General features: G+C 43.8%; 1 protein-coding gene across 4 annotated transcripts in view; it reads left to right on the forward strand.

Moving 5' to 3' along the window:
• The window catches only part of AFG3L2 (AFG3 like matrix AAA peptidase subunit 2), a 48,126-nt gene that overhangs the window by 9,057 nt on the left and 21,677 nt on the right, over window positions 1–17,392 (forward strand). For 2 of the 4 annotated variants that reach the window (XM_002828017.6, XM_063716833.1), the window contains 9 exons: window positions 1,000–1,106; window positions 1,265–1,417; window positions 4,475–4,549; window positions 8,261–8,385; window positions 9,361–9,634; window positions 11,493–11,630; window positions 15,185–15,338; window positions 16,939–17,046; window positions 17,142–17,267. In XM_002828017.6, coding sequence (XP_002828063.2) covers window positions 1,000–1,106; window positions 1,265–1,417; window positions 4,475–4,549; window positions 8,261–8,385; window positions 9,361–9,634; window positions 11,493–11,630; window positions 15,185–15,338; window positions 16,939–17,046; window positions 17,142–17,267 — 1,260 coding nt within the window. The remainder of the gene's footprint in view (window positions 1–999; window positions 1,107–1,264; window positions 1,418–4,474; window positions 4,550–8,260; window positions 8,386–9,360; window positions 9,635–11,492; window positions 11,631–15,184; window positions 15,339–16,938; window positions 17,047–17,141; window positions 17,268–17,392) is intronic. The other 2 variants (XM_054538173.2, XM_063716834.1) reach the window with 1 other exon arrangement.

Genomic DNA, 17,392 nt, shown 5'->3' on the forward strand with positions numbered 1-17,392 from the left:
ACTTTTGTTTTGTTTTGTTGTTGCTGTTGTTTTTGAGATAGGGTCTTCCTGTTGCCCAGGCTGGAGTGCAGTGGTACAATCACAGCTCACTACAGGCTCAAACTCTAGGACTCAAGCGATCCTCCTGCCTCAGCCTCCTGTGTAGCTGGGACCACAGGTGCACACTACGATGCCTGGCTAATTTTTATTTTATTTTTTATTTTTTTTGAGACGGAGTTTCACGCTTGTTGCCCAGGCTGGAGTGCAATGGCGTGATCTTGGCTCGCCGCAACCTCCGCCTCCCAGGTTCAAGTGATTCTCCTGCCTCAGCCTCCCTAGTGGCTGGGATTACAGGCATGCGCCACCATGCCCAGCTAATTTTGTATTTTTAGTAGAGACAGGGTTTCTCCATGTTGTTGATCAGGCTGGTCTCAAACTCCCGACCTCAGGTAATCCTCCCACCTCGGCCTCCCAAAGTGCTGGGATTACAGGCGTGAACCACTGTGCCCGGCCGGAGGCAGGGTCTTGCTTTGTTGCCCAGTCTGGTCTTGAACTCCTGGGCTCAAGGGATTCTCCTGCTTTGGCCCCCCAAAATTCTGGTATTACAGGCATGAGCCACCGTGTGTGGCCAGAACACACTTTAAACTTTGAGTGGGGACTGAGGAATTTGCATCCCAACTCTGTGACTTATTCACTGTCCCCTAACACTGCCACCCATCATCCAACAAGTTACTTAAGCTATACTTTCTCCCTCTGAGAAGGGTATAACAGTCCTATAATTTCTTGGGTTATTGGGTTATTGTGCATATTTCATGAGATGATGCAAGTATAGCCCTTGGGAGCCTCCTTGATTGGTAAGCTTTGTATTTGTATTCTTTCTCATAGTGCTTCACTTAGTAACTGATCAGTTGCCACAGTGTATTCTGCAATGAGTCTTTTATTAGACGGTATACATGAAGACATTGCTGAGAGAGCTAAAACCTTGCCGTGCTTCTGTGTGTGCTCTTTGTTTATGAACAGAATCAAAGCCAGCTGCTACCACACGCTCTTCTGGAGGAGGAGGTGGTGGCGGTGGAAAACGAGGTGGCAAGAAAGATGATTCTCACTGGTGGTCCAGGTTCCAGAAGGTTTGATGCTATACATTGTGTGAATTTTGAGGTTGTGATGGTGGCCCAGAGAAGGTTGGGAGGCATTAGTGTAGTGTTGGAGGGATTTGTGTCTCACGGAGCATAGATTGTATTGTGGAATTTCATTCTTCACAGAAGCTGTCTCCCTCTCTGCCCAGGGTGACATTCCATGGGATGACAAGGATTTCAGGATGTACTTCCTCTGGACTGCTCTGTTCTGGGGTGGAGTCATGTTTTACTTGCTGCTCAAGAGATCCGGGAGAGAAATCACTTGGAAGGACTTTGTCAATAACTATCTTTCAAAAGGAGTAGTAAGTATTTTATGGGATTGGTGGCTGTTGTGGTTCAAAGGTGAAATTCATCAGATTAGACCAAAGAAGTGACAGTCAGCAGGTTAACCTGGCTCGTCCATTGTAAAATTGTTATTTTCACTCAGATTTTTCTAATGCTGAGAAGTACTGCAACCAGAGAACCCGTGTTTTGACCTGGTGTCCTCACATTTACCCCCAAATTCTTTTATTTCACTACCTCCCAGAACTGGGTTTTGGAACCACTGCTTCTGACCATGGTCTTGGCAGTCCTCTGCTTGCGCCCTTTTCTCACGTGCCCTCAGCTGCCCCTGCTCTGTGCTGTCGTGTGCCAGCCTCTGCCCCTGCTCTGTGCTGTTGTGTGCCAGCCTCTTTGGGTCCTCTGTGGGTCTTTACTACGTTTAGTCACCTGTGGGCGTGGCACCTAATCAGCGTGTGTTGTCAGAGCAGATGGGGCTCTAAGGGAGGGCCAGGTGGGTGCGTGGTCCCTGCCATTTCTCTGTGGAGCAGCCTTTGTTACTATCTGCTGGGCTTGCCCACGTGTGACTATATTCACCACAACCAATGGGAAATAAGTAAGACCATATTTCAGCATATTTAAGATGCTATTGATTGTAAGACACATGGTATTTTATAAGTTGCTAAGACAAATCTAATAAGATGCTGATGAAATTATGACATGCCATCAATTATAAAATGGATCTCCATTTCTGATGTTAAAATATGAAGAATGTGTGTCTTAGAATTGATGCGGTGGCCAGGCGTACTGGGTCACGCCTGTAATCCCAGCACTTTGGGAGGCCGAGGCGGGTGGATCACGAGGTCAGGAGATCGAGACCATTCTGGCTAACATGGTGAAACCCCTGTCTCTACTAAAAAATACAAAAAATTAGCCGGGTATGGTGGCACGTGCCTGTAGTCCCAGCTACTCGGGAGGCTGAGGCAGGAGAATGGCGTGAACCCGGGAGGCGGAGCTTGCAGTGATTCGAGATCGCGCCACTGCACTCCAGCCTGGGCAACAGAGCGAGACTCCATCTCAAAAAAAAAAAAAGAATTGATGCAGTATAGTGATAGACACCAGAATTAGGCCTGCTGTGTAGCCTTGGGGAAACCCCTTAACCTCTTAATACTTGGGTTTTCATCCATGAAATGGATAAAGTAAGATGACATTAATACTTACTGAGGTAGTGTAAAGAATTTAAATTCGTTCTAAAGGTTGTACAGGAAGGTAAGAATGTAAGAAATGGTTATCTACTCAAATGAGCAGCTGCTGCTGTGCTAAGAGCTGAAGTTGACTGAGATTAACTTCAGTTTATGTTTCCCCTGGAAGTTGCAAACCTTCAGTGGACTCCAGAGTTCCAAAATGCTTACATCGGACAGATCCTGCCTGTACCATTGTCCTGTGCATAGGGAGACGGGTTCCTGGTGCTTCCTTATGCCACCATCTTCCCAGAGTCCTTTTATCTAGTTGGATTTTTGAAACATGTTTATCTCATGAAAGTGAGGATCTTATATGTGTAATTCTCAGATGTAGTGGGGACTCCCACTCAGAAGCTGCTCAGAAGCAGTGGTCATTGCGTGCGGACCGGGTTGCAGCCGTCCTTCTGATTGGGATGGCAGGTCCTCGAGGTGGCTTCTCCATAGCTGCAGCTCCTCCTGACCCTCTGGCTCTTTGGCATTAGTCTGCTGTCTCCCCAGCAGGTGTCTGTGGGGTGGAGCAGTGCCAGTCATTCCTCTCTGACAGAGACTGCCTTTAAGAACAGTTGCTCCCCGATTCCAACCCCTCTGGGATTGCTCTGGGGCTCCTTTGCTTTTTGTTTGTCATTCTTGCCTTCCAGACTTGCTGACAAAGCAAGCAGTTAGAAATAAGCACATCCCAGAGTGCTCATGCTCCTAAATCAGTTACAGTCCTTGAGATGTGGTGTTTAACAGTGTTACTAAGAATCCTATGTAGGCTGGCCGTGGTGGCTCACACCTGTAATCTGTGCACTTTGGGAGGCTGAGGTGGGAGGATCACTTGAATCGAGGAGTTCGAGACCAGCCTGGGTAATGTAGGGAGACCCCATCTCTACAAAGAAATGTAAAAAAATTGGCCACTTGTGGTGGCTTGCACTCTTAGACCCAGCTACTCAGGAAGCTGAGGTGGGAGGATCTCTTGTGCCCAGAGAAGTTGAGGCTGTAGTGAGCTATGATTGCACCACTGCACTCCAGCCTGAGTGAAATCCTGTCTAAAAACAAATAAAAAAAGGATCCTGTATAATTAGGTGATTCAATTTTAAAAAAAGCTTAAACTATTTTATAGAGTGACAAAAATTAAAAAGTCTTATACTACCAAATGTTGGTATGTCCTATAGAGCGATAGTCTGTGTCCTATAGAGCAATAATAATGTTTTGCTCCTGGCAGTGTGAATTGGGGAGCCATTTTGGAGAGCAATTTGGCAATATCTAGTAAAGTTGAAGGTACGTATACCCTGCAACACAGCCTTAGTGTGTCTGTCTACAGGTGTGTTTCCTGGAGAAGTTTTTTAAGATGTGCCCACAAAGGTAGATATGGGAATGTTCATAACAGCATTGCTTGTGAGAAATGTGTAACAGCCTAGCTGTCTGTTAACAGGAGGATGGATCAGTACCTTGGGTGTGGTCATAGCGTGGCATACCCTGCAGCACGGAAGTGTCAGCTTGCATAAACCTCACAAATGCAATGTTGGAGGGAAAAAGAAAGTTGTAGAAGGATACTTATATATAAAACAAGACCATTTTTAAAGTTAAAAACAGGCAGAAGGGAATGTGCATATCGTGTAGGGTTACCTTCATGTGTAGTGCAAGTGTAAGGATGTGGTTTGGGTCATGCAGCCCCTAAATGAGAGCATAGCCCCCTTTGGGAGGGGCCGTGCCTGGGAGCTTCCGCAGAATTATAGGTGGGAACGTGGGGGCATCTTTATCTGATTCTTTATTCTTTCCTTGTATGGCTGAAACATCATATGCATTTTAAATGAGCTTAAAAGAGTATCTCAAGTATTTTCTGTGAATTTATGTGTGAATTTATTTTTAAAATTCTAGGTAGACAGACTGGAAGTCGTCAACAAACGTTTTGTTCGAGTGACCTTTGCACCAGGAAAAACTCCTGTTGATGGGGTAAATCATTTTATTAATTGATGTGAACTAGTTGTAAATTAACTTTTTCAGATTTAAAGCTGAAAGGAAAACCTGCCTCATACTCTAGGAGTTATACGCACCACATATATCAGAACTGGGCAGTGTGGCAGGGGTGATCTTACTAACATCAGTGGAAATGGGAATGTTGATATAGGGATTGGGTCAGTGTTTTGTTTTGTTTCTGATAATCATTTTGACTACATTTAGAAGACAGTGAGTGAAATCCCAGTTTTCAGTATTCCAGAATAGTCTGTGACTTTTCAAGACTGAGAAGTAGTTATTTGGTTAGGAAAAAAAAATAAAATCTCAATTGTCTATGTTTTGAGATAGCTTTTATCAAATTAGTTTGAAAGCATCCCCACCATCTCCCAACCATTTTGTGATATTATATTATTTTAATTTCCATTTGATTTCCTATTTTAAAAATAAGTTGTATTTCCTCTCCAGTCTGGAGTATACTTCCAGAGACCCCAGAGCAAGCTGAATGCATTGAGGGAATTCTGGAGGGGAGGGGAGAGAGGTGAAGCTGAGGCTCCCAGGACTTGCCAGGCTCCCTTAGGATAATTGTGTTTAACCATTTTCTAGCCATCCCGCCTGGACAGGGCAAAATTTAAGGACAACTAGAAGTGATGGTGACCATATCTCTCTGTTTAATAGCATGTCAGCAAATAGCAGAGTGTCTGTAAAGTCATAGGGCTCTGGTGTTGCCCTGTGTTTAGGAAGGTATTTTAATTGTCTTGATTTCCCATTCCCTCTACCTAATGATGCAATGCCTATTCATAGCCATGCTTTATCCTCAGACTTTAGTGCTGGGAATTAAGTTGGCACTTTCTCACGAGGCTGGTAGGCAACATGTGTTCCAGCACTGTGGGAAGCACACACACACCCATCTCTCTGCTTCTAGGAGGGAAGTCTAGGGAGAAAGTAGGGATGCGTGTGAGATGTCTCTGCAAGGACGTCCTCTCACACATTGTCTATACGTAGCAAAAAATGAGAAATAGCCCAGCGGCCCATGCCAGGCACTTGGTTAACAGGGAATCCTTGTTCCCTGTTCTGTTTCCAGCTGAGCAGTTGTCCTTGCAGGCAGTGCCGTCCCTAGGGGCGATTTTGACATTGGCGGGAACTTGTTTTCCAGTGTTGGCATGCATAAGCATTTATGTGTTGAAATTCATACCATTGTATATAAAGTGCTTTCTTTGTATTTCTTTTTTATATTACAGTTAAAGTTTATATTGATTTCTTTTCAAAATTGTATTTCAAGATTGTAAAGGTGGCATTATACAGTCTTGAGGGACAGGCCTGAAATGCTGATGTTGTTTGTGTCTGAATGTTGGGGTTATGGATGTCTTTGCTTTCTGTATGTGCATATCCTGAGTTTTTACAGTGAATGTATATTACCTGCTTACTAAAGACTTCTTGTTTTGAGCTTTCAGAAACAGATTTTCAGTGTCCTGCTGTGAATGGAGCAGCAGTATTAATCACTGTGCAGTGCTGCACACACACGGCCTTTAGCTTTACATCAGTTCTACTCTTGACTAGTAGATGGCTTACCTTCTCTGTGACAGTAGAGAAGGGCTTAATGCTTAAATAAGATAGGGTGAGTCAGTCGTGGTTTTCAAATTTTAGTGTGCATAAAAATTATCTAGAAAGCTATTAAAACTTGAGTCCTGGGTCCCCATCCCCGCAGAGGTTCTTATCTAGATTGTGTTCTGAGAATCTGCATTTCTAACATGCTGCTGGGTGGCACCATGCTGCTGGTCCTGGGTTCACACTGCTTCTGTGATGGAGCCAGGCGTTTGGCCCATTGCCCAGTTGATAGCAGGGGCTGAGTTGGGGAATGTTCCATCCTCTGTGGTTAATCTATTCTGAGCAGGTTTTGGGGCTTTGTAACCATGTGAATTTTGTATCTTTGTCAGTGAATAATTTACCAAATACTGTTATGTTGTTATATAATATAAAACTTATTCTTCATCTTTATTTTTAGATACTTGGAGAGAAATACCAAAGTAATGTTCCTCACTCAGTATCACTGGTGGGAAGGATATGTGATGACTTGTTGCTCTCTTATGAGGTTTTTTGTTTGTTTGTTTTTTGAGACGGAGTCTGACTTTGTCACCCAGGCTGGAGTGCAGTGGCATGATCTTGGCTCACTGCAACTTCTGCCTCCCAGGTTCAAGAAGTTCTCTGCCTCAGCCTCCCAAGTAGCTGGGATTGCAGGTGCCTGCCACCATGCCTGGCTAATTTTTTGTATTTTTAGTAGAGACGGGGTTTCACCATCTTGACCAGGCTGGTCTTGAACTCCTGACCTTGTGATCCACCCGCCTTGGCCTCCCAAAGTGTTGGAATTACAGGCGTGAGCCACTGCACCCGGCCTTGTTTTTTGTTTTGAAATGGAGTCTCGCTCTGTTGCCCAGACTGGAATGCAGTGGCACAATCTTGGCTCACTGCAACCTGTGCCTCCCAGGTTCATACCTCCCAAGTAGCTGGGCCTATAGGTGGGTGCCACCATGCCTAGCTAATTTTTGTAGTTTTAGTAGAGACAGTTTGAGACCATGGTGGCCAGGCTGGTCTCGAACTCCTCACCTCAGGTGATCTGCCACCTGGGCTTCCCAAAGTGCTGGGATTACTGGCCACTGTGCCCAGCCTCTCTAATGAGTTTTATATCATAGACTTACTGTTTTGATTTAAAAAATACTTTTTTTTAAAAAAGATGATTGTAGGTTAAAGGAGAAAACAAAGTTTTTTTGTACTATAAAATGGAGCTAATACATGCACAGTGCTTGAAATGGGGTCTTCTAGCTAGTAAACTCCATAAATGTGAGCTGTTAACATCAGTGTCCTCATGATTGTGTAAAGGCAGTGAGACATTGTGGTTAGGACAGTGGTTCAGGAGCCAGACTGTCTGGGTTCAGATCCCAGCCTCTTATTTCATGTGTGACCATGAGCAAGTTTTCTCATCTGTAGAATGGGAACAGGAGTCAGGGCTCATATTCAGTCAGTAGACACGAGTACAATAGGAAATACTTATGTGCTGGTTGGTAGAATAGCTTTGACCTGGCCCCTGAGGTGTCCCTGTGCTGGGCCCTGTGGGTCTCTGCAGCTCTAGGGAATAAAGAGGGAGTGCCTGGCACAGCAAGGCACATCTGTTCCAGTTGCACAGTGGGGGTGCGGTGTTCGGATTTTGAACATCACCCCCAGTGATGGCACCTGCTTCTTAGGATGGTCCTCAGGATTGAATGAACTAATGCATCTAAAGGGCCCAGAACAATGCCTGGCACTTAGTACCTGCCCAGTAAACTTTAGCTCTTATCACTGTTTCACAGTAGTTTTAAATTTGGGAATAGGGAGCTAAAATACCTAGGAAATGGTGGAAGAGGGAAATCATACATATTTATTTTAAAAAGGATTACGTTTTCAAATAGGTTTTTCATTCTTTTTTTTGAGTTTATAATTTTAGAGCCACTGAGATATTGCTGCTAAAGAAATGCTTATTTGCCAAGAATTGCCAGGTGTTCTCAATGAGTGACATTTAATCACCACATTATTAAAGCCAGTCTTTTATTATTGTTTTTTCTTTAATTTATAAATTTTCAGTATTTCTGAAAAATTCTTAAAAAGTTGAACGCTTTAGTGAATTGAACCTTTTAGTTTCACTACATTCTTAAGATATTTGTTTTTGTGTTTTTATAGCAATACGTTTGGTTTAATATTGGCAGCGTGGACACCTTTGAACGGAATCTGGAAACTTTACAGCAGGAATTGGGCATAGAAGGAGAAAATCGGGTGCCTGTTGTCTACATTGCTGAAAGTGATGGGTAATCTCAAAGATAGTATTTTGGAGACTGTTCACTGTGCTGCCTGTGGTTCACTGTGTTCTGTCCCTGGGTGCAGGGCTACACCTTATATTCTCAAACAGGCCTGTCTCAGTTTGGCCACATTTTAAAAAACTATTAGTAACTCACTAGTTTTTGTATGACTCATTCATTTTCTTTTTTTTTTTTGAGATGGGGTTTCGCTCTGTCACCCAGGCTGGAGTGCAGTCGTGTGATCTTGACTCACTGCAACCTTTGTCCCCACCCCAGTTCACGTGATTCTCCTGCCTCAGCCTCCAGAGTAGCTGGGATTATAGGCTTCCGCCGCCATGCCCGGCTAATTTTTGTATTTCTAGTAGAGGCAGGGATTCACCGTGTTGGCCAGGCTGGTCTCGAACTCCTGACTTCAGGTAATCCACCCGCCTCAGCCTCCCAAAGTGCTGGGATTAGAGTTGTGAGCCATCATGGCTCTCTTTTTATCTTTATTTTTATTTTTATTTTTGATTCATTCCTTTTCTACACATTTATACTTATCTTGATTAAGCAGTGGTTTAGGGTATTAACATTCAATACATTGACCTTTGGTAGGATTTTGGCATAAAGAACCCCTTTGTATCAAACAGTGCCATTCCCATCTTTGAACTATCATTTATGTTTACATTTCATAGTTTTCCAGGATTTTTAGGTGATTCTTCTCTCATCAGAACTTCTTTGGGGGTTGTCTTTAATAAGACCATGTTAGTAACCCCACTTAAAGTCTGGGCAGATGCTCCATTTATTTCAAAGAGTTGGTTGCCATGGAGCTTATTTGGGAATTCTGTTGCCTTTGAAGAACACTTGCAAGTTACCCTCCTTTGTATTAAGTGCAGAAGGTGTACCTTGGTGTAGCTATATATATTTATATTGATATCTTGCACCACATGCGAAAGCTGGAGGTGAGCAGCCAGTCCTAACCCGTGTTGCGCTGTGTGTCCCCAGCTCTTTTCTGCTGAGCATGCTGCCCACGGTGCTCATCATCGCCTTCTTGCTCTACACCATCAGAAGAGGGCCTGCTGGCATCGGCCGGACAGGCCGAGGGATGGGCGGACTCTTCAGTGTTGGAGAAACCACTGCCAAGGTCTTAAAGGATGAAATTGATGTGAAGTTCAAAGATGTGGCTGGCTGTGAGGAGGCCAAGCTAGAGATCATGGAATTTGTGAATTTCTTGAAAAACCCAAAGCAGTATCAAGACCTAGGAGCAAAAATCCCAAAGGTAAAATGAACTTTTAGAAGATTAACTTTTCGAAGTGTTTCTTGATCTCTGAAGTTATAATGCTATGAAGTTTGATTACTTATTATAGATAGCTGTTTTTCTGTCCTTCCTCTTTCTCAGCTTACTAGGCTAGCCTCTGCCCAACTCGAGGATCATTTTGGGTCAGTTGTTCTGTGTGCATGTGTCTTGTATAGTGTATGTATTCCCAAAAATATCTGTGTTACCTCCTCTTGGAAGATTTTCTTGATTCGTCTTCCCTCTCCCTCCAGTCTGATTTAGATGCCCTATCTCTCAGCAACTGTAGGCCTGCTGTAGCTCACTGACAATGTCACACTCTGCTGTCACCCAGTGTCCCTTCGAGGGATGTATGTGGACAGGACACCTGTGCTGGCGCTGAGGTTCACGGCACAGGATCCAGTGGAGAGGACACAGCACTCACCATCACCTTCCCCTTTCCAGCAAATATGCTCTTGCCCACTGTGCTAGTGGTGGGCTGTACCCTACAGGGCTTGGTGCCCCTAGGGCTAGGCGTGGAATAGTAACTTCATATTTGTTAAATGGATCAGCTATTAAGTAAATGAATAAAAAGGTATAAGTCTTTTAAAAGTCCATTAATAAATTTTACTTTAAAGGAATCCTTTGAAAGATAATCATTATTTCCTTGATTTTTATGTCTGTCTTTTATGGATAAAAAGTCATATTTTATGAATTTATAACTTACTGTTACTTAGTACCCATTTGCATTACACCTAGCTGTCTCTACAACTTAATATAATAGTTGTGTAGGGCCAGGCGCAGTGGCTCACGCCTGTAATCCCAGCACTTCGGGAGGCTGAGGTGGGTGGATCACCTGAGGTCAGGAGTTTGAGACCAGCCTGGCCAACATGGTGAATCCCTGTCTCTACTAAAAATACAAAAAATTAGCTGAGCATGGTGGTGTATGCCTGTAATCCCAGCTGCTCAAGAGGCTGAGGCAGGAGAATCGCTTCAACCTGGGAGGTGGGGGTTGCAGTGAGCCGAGATCGTGCCATTGTACTCCAGCCTGGACAACAAGAGTGAAACTCTATCTCAAAAAAAAAAAGTGTATTGTTTGAGCAAACACGTCTTTCTTTGTAGTTAAGCTCATCATTGGTCGTTAGATTTCTACTTCATTTGTGAAACTTTTAAAGAAGAAAATAGGCAAAATTTAAAAAATACCTTAAGGTTTTATTACAAAGCCTAGAAAAAATATCATTTGACCATATTATCTACCTCCTCACAGTATTTGGATATGGTAGTGTGGTAGTATGTCTATTTATAAATAAGAGAGGATACTGTTTGTGGGTAGTCAGTGGAAATAAAAACAAATTCACAGTTAGGTTTTAAGTTGCACGTCCAACCATGCCAAAAATGTACTGATTTGTACATGAAAGTAGAAGTCAGAAGTTGGGTTTATTAATTATTTGAGCTCAAAAACCAATTTTACTTGTAAAGAGTAAAAGAATTACATAAATCAGGAGTGTGGTGTTTGTGTCTTCTTGAATTATTTAAGTAAACCTTAGCAGATTTATTAGTATATTCCTAGCCTAAGTCACCCTTAACATACTGTTAGACTAAAGGTCTAAAAATCAGCCCTAGGAAAAAAAAGAAATATTTTAAATTTCACATTCTTACCGAATTTTTTGAAACAAAATTATTTTTGATAATCTTTTTATTCTTACTAATATAAAAATGTTCTACCATAGCTCAGATGTTTAAATAATACTTAATATATATCAATAAGATTTAGAGACAGAGTTATATCTTGTAATTATTTGCAGATACACAATTTACTTTTCTGGAATACTCATTAAATGTAATTTCTTTTTCATATCTGAAGGGTGCCATTCTCACTGGTCCTCCAGGCACTGGGAAGACGCTGCTAGCTAAGGCCACAGCTGGAGAAGCCAATGTCCCCTTCATCACCGTTAGTGGATCCGAGTTTTTGGAGATGTTCGTTGGTGTGGGCCCTGCTAGAGTGAGTCTCATTCTGTTCGGATGGTACAGCTTCCTTACACCCACCACTTCCCCACAGATGGGGGCACTTGCTAGAGCTGGCCCTTCCCCCTAGAGTGCTAGAGTGACCTCTCACCAGTCTGTGGCCTGAGCTCTCCTCCAGGCCTAAGCCTTCAGCAAGGCCTGTGACTTCCACCCCACCTTCCCTCGCACCAGCTAGGACTGCAGTCTGCTACCTATAGTAGACCAATTTCAAGAATTGACGGCTGGGCGCTGTGGCTCATGCCTGTAATTCCAGCACTTTGGAAGGCTGAAGTGGGTGGAATGCTTGAAGTCTGGAGTTCGAGACCAGCCTGGCCAACATGGCGAAACCCTGTCTCTACTAAAAATAGAAAAATTAGCCAGGCGTGGTTGCGCATGCCTATAATCCCAGTTATTTCGGAGGCTGAGGCAGGAGAATCTCTTGAACCCAGGCGGCAGAAGTTGCAGTGAACCAAGATCACACCACTGCATTCCAGCCTGGGCGACAGAGTGAGATGCTGTCTCAAAAAAAAAAAAAAAAAAAAAAAAAAAAAGAATTTGCTTTATTTGTGGATTTTTTTAAATTTTATTTTTAATTTTTTTTTTTGGTGACAACATTTATTGAGATATAATTGACATACCAAACAATTGATCCCTGTAAAGTACACAATTCAGTAGCTTTTAGTAATTCACAGATTTGTGCAACCATCACTACAATCAGTTTTACATTTCCATTACATCAAGAAGAAATCCTGGCTGGGCGTGGTGGCTCACACTTGTAATCCCAGCACTTTGGGAGGCCGAGGTGGGCGGATCATGAGGTCAGGAAATCGAGACCATCCTGGCTAACATGGTGAAACACGATCTCTACTAAAAATACAAAACCAAAATTAGCCGTGCGTGGTGGCGGGCGCCTGTACTCCCAGCTACTTGGGAGGCTGAGGCAGGAGAATGGCGTGAACCCAGGAGGCGGAGCTTGCAGTGAGCTGAGATCACGCCACTGCACTCCAGCCTGGGTGACAGTGTGAGACTCGTCTCAAAAAAAAAAAATACGTAAATCGGGAGTCCTAAGCAAACTACCCAAAGGAGTTTCCTAGTACAGACATTCTGTGTAAATGAAATTATACAATATGTGGTTTTTTTATGCCTGATTTCTTTCACTTAACGTAATGTTTTCGAATGGTAACTCCATGTTTAACATTTTAAGGAACCACTAGACTGTTTTCCAAACTACTTGCCCATTTTCCATCCCTACCAGCAGTGTGTAAGGGGTTCTGATGTTTCCCCGCCCTTACCAACATTTTGATGATAGCCACCTTAGTGGGTGTGATGTAGTATCTCGTGGTTTTGATTTGCATTTCCATGATAAGGAGTGATGTTGAACATCTTGTATGTGCTTATTGGCCATTTGTATATTTGTATATCTTCCTTGGAGAGTTGTCTATTCAGATCCTTTGCTCATTTTTTAATTGGGTTTTTTTGGTTGTTGAATTGTAAGAATTCTTTTTTTTTTTTTTTTTTTTTGAGATGGAGTCTTGCTCTGTCGCCCAGGCTGGAGTGCAGTGGCATAACCTCTGCCTCCCGGGTTCAAGTGATTCTGCCTCAGCTTCCCTAGTAGCTGGGATTACAGGCACCCACCACCATGCCCAGCTAATTTTAGTATTTTTAGTAGAGATGGGGTTTCACTATGTTGGCCAGGCTGGTATTGAACTCCTGACTTCAGGTGATGCACCCCCCCACCTTGCCCTCCTAAAGTGCTGGGATTACAGGCGTGAGCCACCTTGTCCGGCCTCACCTTCACATCTATTTCACACTTTGCTGTTGTCGTGCGGATAAGTCATAGAAAAATAGGGAATGAGGGGGAGTTAGGTGTTAATGATGATGGGCCATGAGATATAATGTGGATGGGGGAAAATTGAAGACAGGAGAGGAGCTGTGGGTGGTGGTGGGGAAGGGCGGGCCTGGTGGGTTGGAGAGCTGAGAAGTGGTAAAGAGTTGGCATGAGATACCTGAGTGTGTCTGTGGGGCCAGATGATAGGAGCGGGTGCTCAGAGAGTAGATGACTTGAAGATGGTGGTTTAAAAGGCAACCTTGGCAGGGCTGGTCTTGTCAGAGTGAAGTAAAAGGTGAATGAAGGGGTGGTCAGGGAACTGAGAGACAGAGCCACATGGATGGAAATCACTGAGGACATCGTGCCTAGTGGCAGTCAGGCTGGGGGAGACCCACGGCACAGTGGGGTGGAGTGCCTGCCACACGGCCTGAGCCTCAGCAAGCAGGGGCTTTTCCAGCAGTTATTTTGGCAGCAGCAGTGGGGTGTGAGACGGACCCCAGCTCCAGTTAGCCTGTAGGGGAAGGTGCAGACTCCTGCTTAAGGCTTGCTGGAATGGCTGAGTTCCTGTTCATGCCGGGATGGGATGCATGTACTTTGAAGGTGTGGGTCTGTAGGTCACAGATCTGGAATTCAGAGGGGAGGCTGGAGAAGGATACCAGTTATTTTAGGGGATGTGTTCAGAGCAGTGTAGGAATGAACATCCAGAAATCCAGGCAGGAAGACCTGGACTTCTGGCCAGTGAAGTGGGGGTGGGGGGTGGGAGTGGGCAGGTGGAGAGTTGTCTCTGATGCTCCTTGAAGGGGCAGGTGACTGATGGTGAGGCGCTGAGTGGCTCTTCCTCCTCCTCCTGACTGCAGGTTTGTCTGAGGATACGTGCTATCAGGATGGTCTGTGGTGGGGTGGGTGGCAGACGAAGGCTGTCACCCCCTCTTTGGGGATGAGCTGTTGGGCTTGGATGCTCTTTGGCTTCACTGTATATGTGTGATTGCATAGACCCCTTAGTAGCCTCAGCCTGTTAATAACTGTGTTAGGTGTGAAATGTGAACTTTAGAGAAGTCTGAACTTTTCAACTGAATGTAAAGTTTACAGCTCTACTGTGTTGTCTTTGTGTAGGTATATATGTAATGTTAATTTGTTGATGTTACAAAAATAGCAGATATTATCAGTGTTTATTACATATACAGTAATTTATGGGATCTGAGAAAGATTTGCTCACCTTAAGTCGGTTACCCAGGTTACTCCTTATTTGCTGCTTCTTTGCTACTTGTAACTCTTTAAAAAAATGTATCTTACAGTGTGTATCACAAAAAGATTGTCTGCACATGGGACAGGAAGCTGAAGATTTATTTCATTTCTTTTTTTTTTTTTGAGACGGAGTTTTGCTCTTGTTACCCAGGCTGGAGTGCAATGGCTCAATCTCAGCTCACTGCAACCTCTGCCTCCCAGGTTCAAGCGATTCTCCTGCCTCAGCCTCCTGAGTAGCTGGGTTCACAGGCACGCGCCACCGTGCCTGCCTAATTTTGTGTTTTTAGTAGAGACGGGGTTTCTCCATGTTGGTCAGGCTGGTCTCAAACTCCTGACCTCAGGTGATCCACCAGCCTCGGCCTCCCAAAGTGCTGGGATTACAGGCATGAGCCACTGTGCCCGGCCGATTTATTTCATTTCTTCTTCAGAGAATACATAATATTCTCTGGTCAGGTGACTCTCTTTCTGTTTTCGCCAAGGTCCGAGACTTATTTGCCCTTGCTCGGAAGAATGCCCCTTGCATCCTCTTCATCGATGAAATCGATGCGGTGGGAAGGAAGAGAGGAAGAGGCAACTTTGGAGGGCAGAGTGAGCAGGAGAACACACTTAACCAGCTGCTGGTGGAGATGGATGGTGAGTGGTCAAGGCTTTTGTATCTTTAACTGCACTTTTGTTTTTTTTTTTGAGATGGAGTCTGACTCTGTCGTCCAGGCTGGAGTGAGTGGTGTGATTTCGGCTCACTGCATACTCTGACCCCTGGGTTCAAGCGATGCTCCTGCCTCAGCCTCCTGAGTTTAAGCTGCACTTTCTTATGCCTTTCATGTCCCCAAAATGAGAGTCCTTATTCCAATATTGAGTATCACAAACAAAAAAAAGCATTCCCTAAAACAAACAGCTCTTTTAAAAGGCCCTTTTATACTAATACAAATAATAGCAAAATATTTTTTCCTGGCAGCCTGCATAACTTAATATTGGTGTTAACATGCTGTTTGTGTCTGGTGTTTGAATAAGAGAAGAATGGTGAAATGAGTCACAAAAGAATTACCATCTCATTCTCTAAATCATCACTATCTCTGAAGCATAAGGAAAATCTAAGCCTAACCAAGTGTGAATTTAGCAAATTTTGAATACTTTTTTGCTAAGAGAGTGGCAGTCTTTCCATGCTAGCCAGCTTTTCTTTCATTTAGGAAAGCCACTTCTCAGGATGTCATGTGTTCTTCCTGCTGGAAGATAAAAATGTGGATGCTTGGTTGTTTGTGCAGAAAGGGGAAGCACAGTGCCAGTACTGAACTGGCTTCAATGATGAAGCCAGGCATAGGGGCAGAATAAGGAGGTGGAGATCCTCCTCCGTCCCGCGATGGTCAGCCCATGTTGCGTTCACATTGGAGCACCACATCTGAGGGAAATTCACCCAGGAGCTCCTGCTGTGCCAGGGTCCTGAGGGTGAAGGGCCTGGGACCATGGCATTTACATTGAGAAATGGGCAGTAACACTGAGCCGCTTGAGTGTGGAGAAGAGGTGGGAGGTAGAGGTTGATCTCTGCCTTCAGATAGGCAGTTGGTTGTCCTGTGGCTCAGGGTGTCAGACACATCCTTTGCCAATTTAATCTGATTTTAAGACATTTTAAAAATTGACATTATCTTCTAAATTTCTAGTTAAATAAGTTTAAATATTTGGTCATTTGTTTTCAGGAAATTTACTCGTAAAACTTTAAGTCTAATATATGATTATTTTCAAGGACAAGCTGAATAGTAAGAAAAATAATTCAAGTTTGTAACTTAAAAAACACTGGACAGGCCGGGGGCGGTGGTTCACGCCTGTAATCCCAGCACTTTGGGAGGCCCAGGCAGGTGGATCACCTGAGGTCAGGTGTTCGAGACCAGCCTGACCAAGATGGAGAAACCCTATCTCTACTACAAATACAAAAATTAGCCAGGTGTGGTGGGGCATGCCTGTAATCCCAGCTACTCGGGAGGCTGAGGCAGGAGAATTGCTTGAACCCGGGAAGCGGAGGTTGTGGTGAGCTGAGATCATGCCATTGCACTCTTGCCTGGACAACAGGAGTGAAACTCCGTCTCAAAAAAAAAAAACAACAACAAAAAAACACTGGATAATGAATAGAAAATGTGTTTACTGTATCTATGAATTTGCAATGCTCATATTTTCCTGATGGTGCACTGTTGCTTTCTGCCTCTTGTCATTTAATAGTGTTTGCATTTTTGTTATCTTTCAGGTTTTAATACAACAACAAATGTCGTCATTTTGGCCGGCACCAATCGACCAGATATCCTGGACCCTGCGCTGCTTAGGCCGGGGCGTTTCGACAGGCAGATCTTTATTGGTGAGATGATATTTGCTGGGGCAGGTCCAGTGCTCATGAGTATAGGTGTGACTGTTTCAATATGATTTTCTTTTCCTTAAAAATGATTTCTAAAGGACCACCAGACATAAAAGGAAGAGCTTCTATTTTCAAAGTTCATCTCCGACCTCTAAAACTGGACAGTACCCTGGAGAAGGATAAATTGGCAAGAAAACTGGCATCTTTAACTCCAGGGTTTTCAGGTGAGTGGAAAATAACGTGAACCCTATTTAGAAGCATATTAAAATCAGTAACAGTTACCAGGTACCGGTTTACTTTCTTACCTTTTCACTTCTTTACTGTGGGCTTCCTAAGTTTATATTGTCAT

This window comes from Pongo abelii, chromosome 17 (assembly GCF_028885655.2).
Source record: "Pongo abelii isolate AG06213 chromosome 17, NHGRI_mPonAbe1-v2.0_pri, whole genome shotgun sequence".
NCBI classification, from domain to species: Eukaryota; Metazoa; Chordata; class Mammalia; order Primates; family Hominidae; genus Pongo; species Pongo abelii.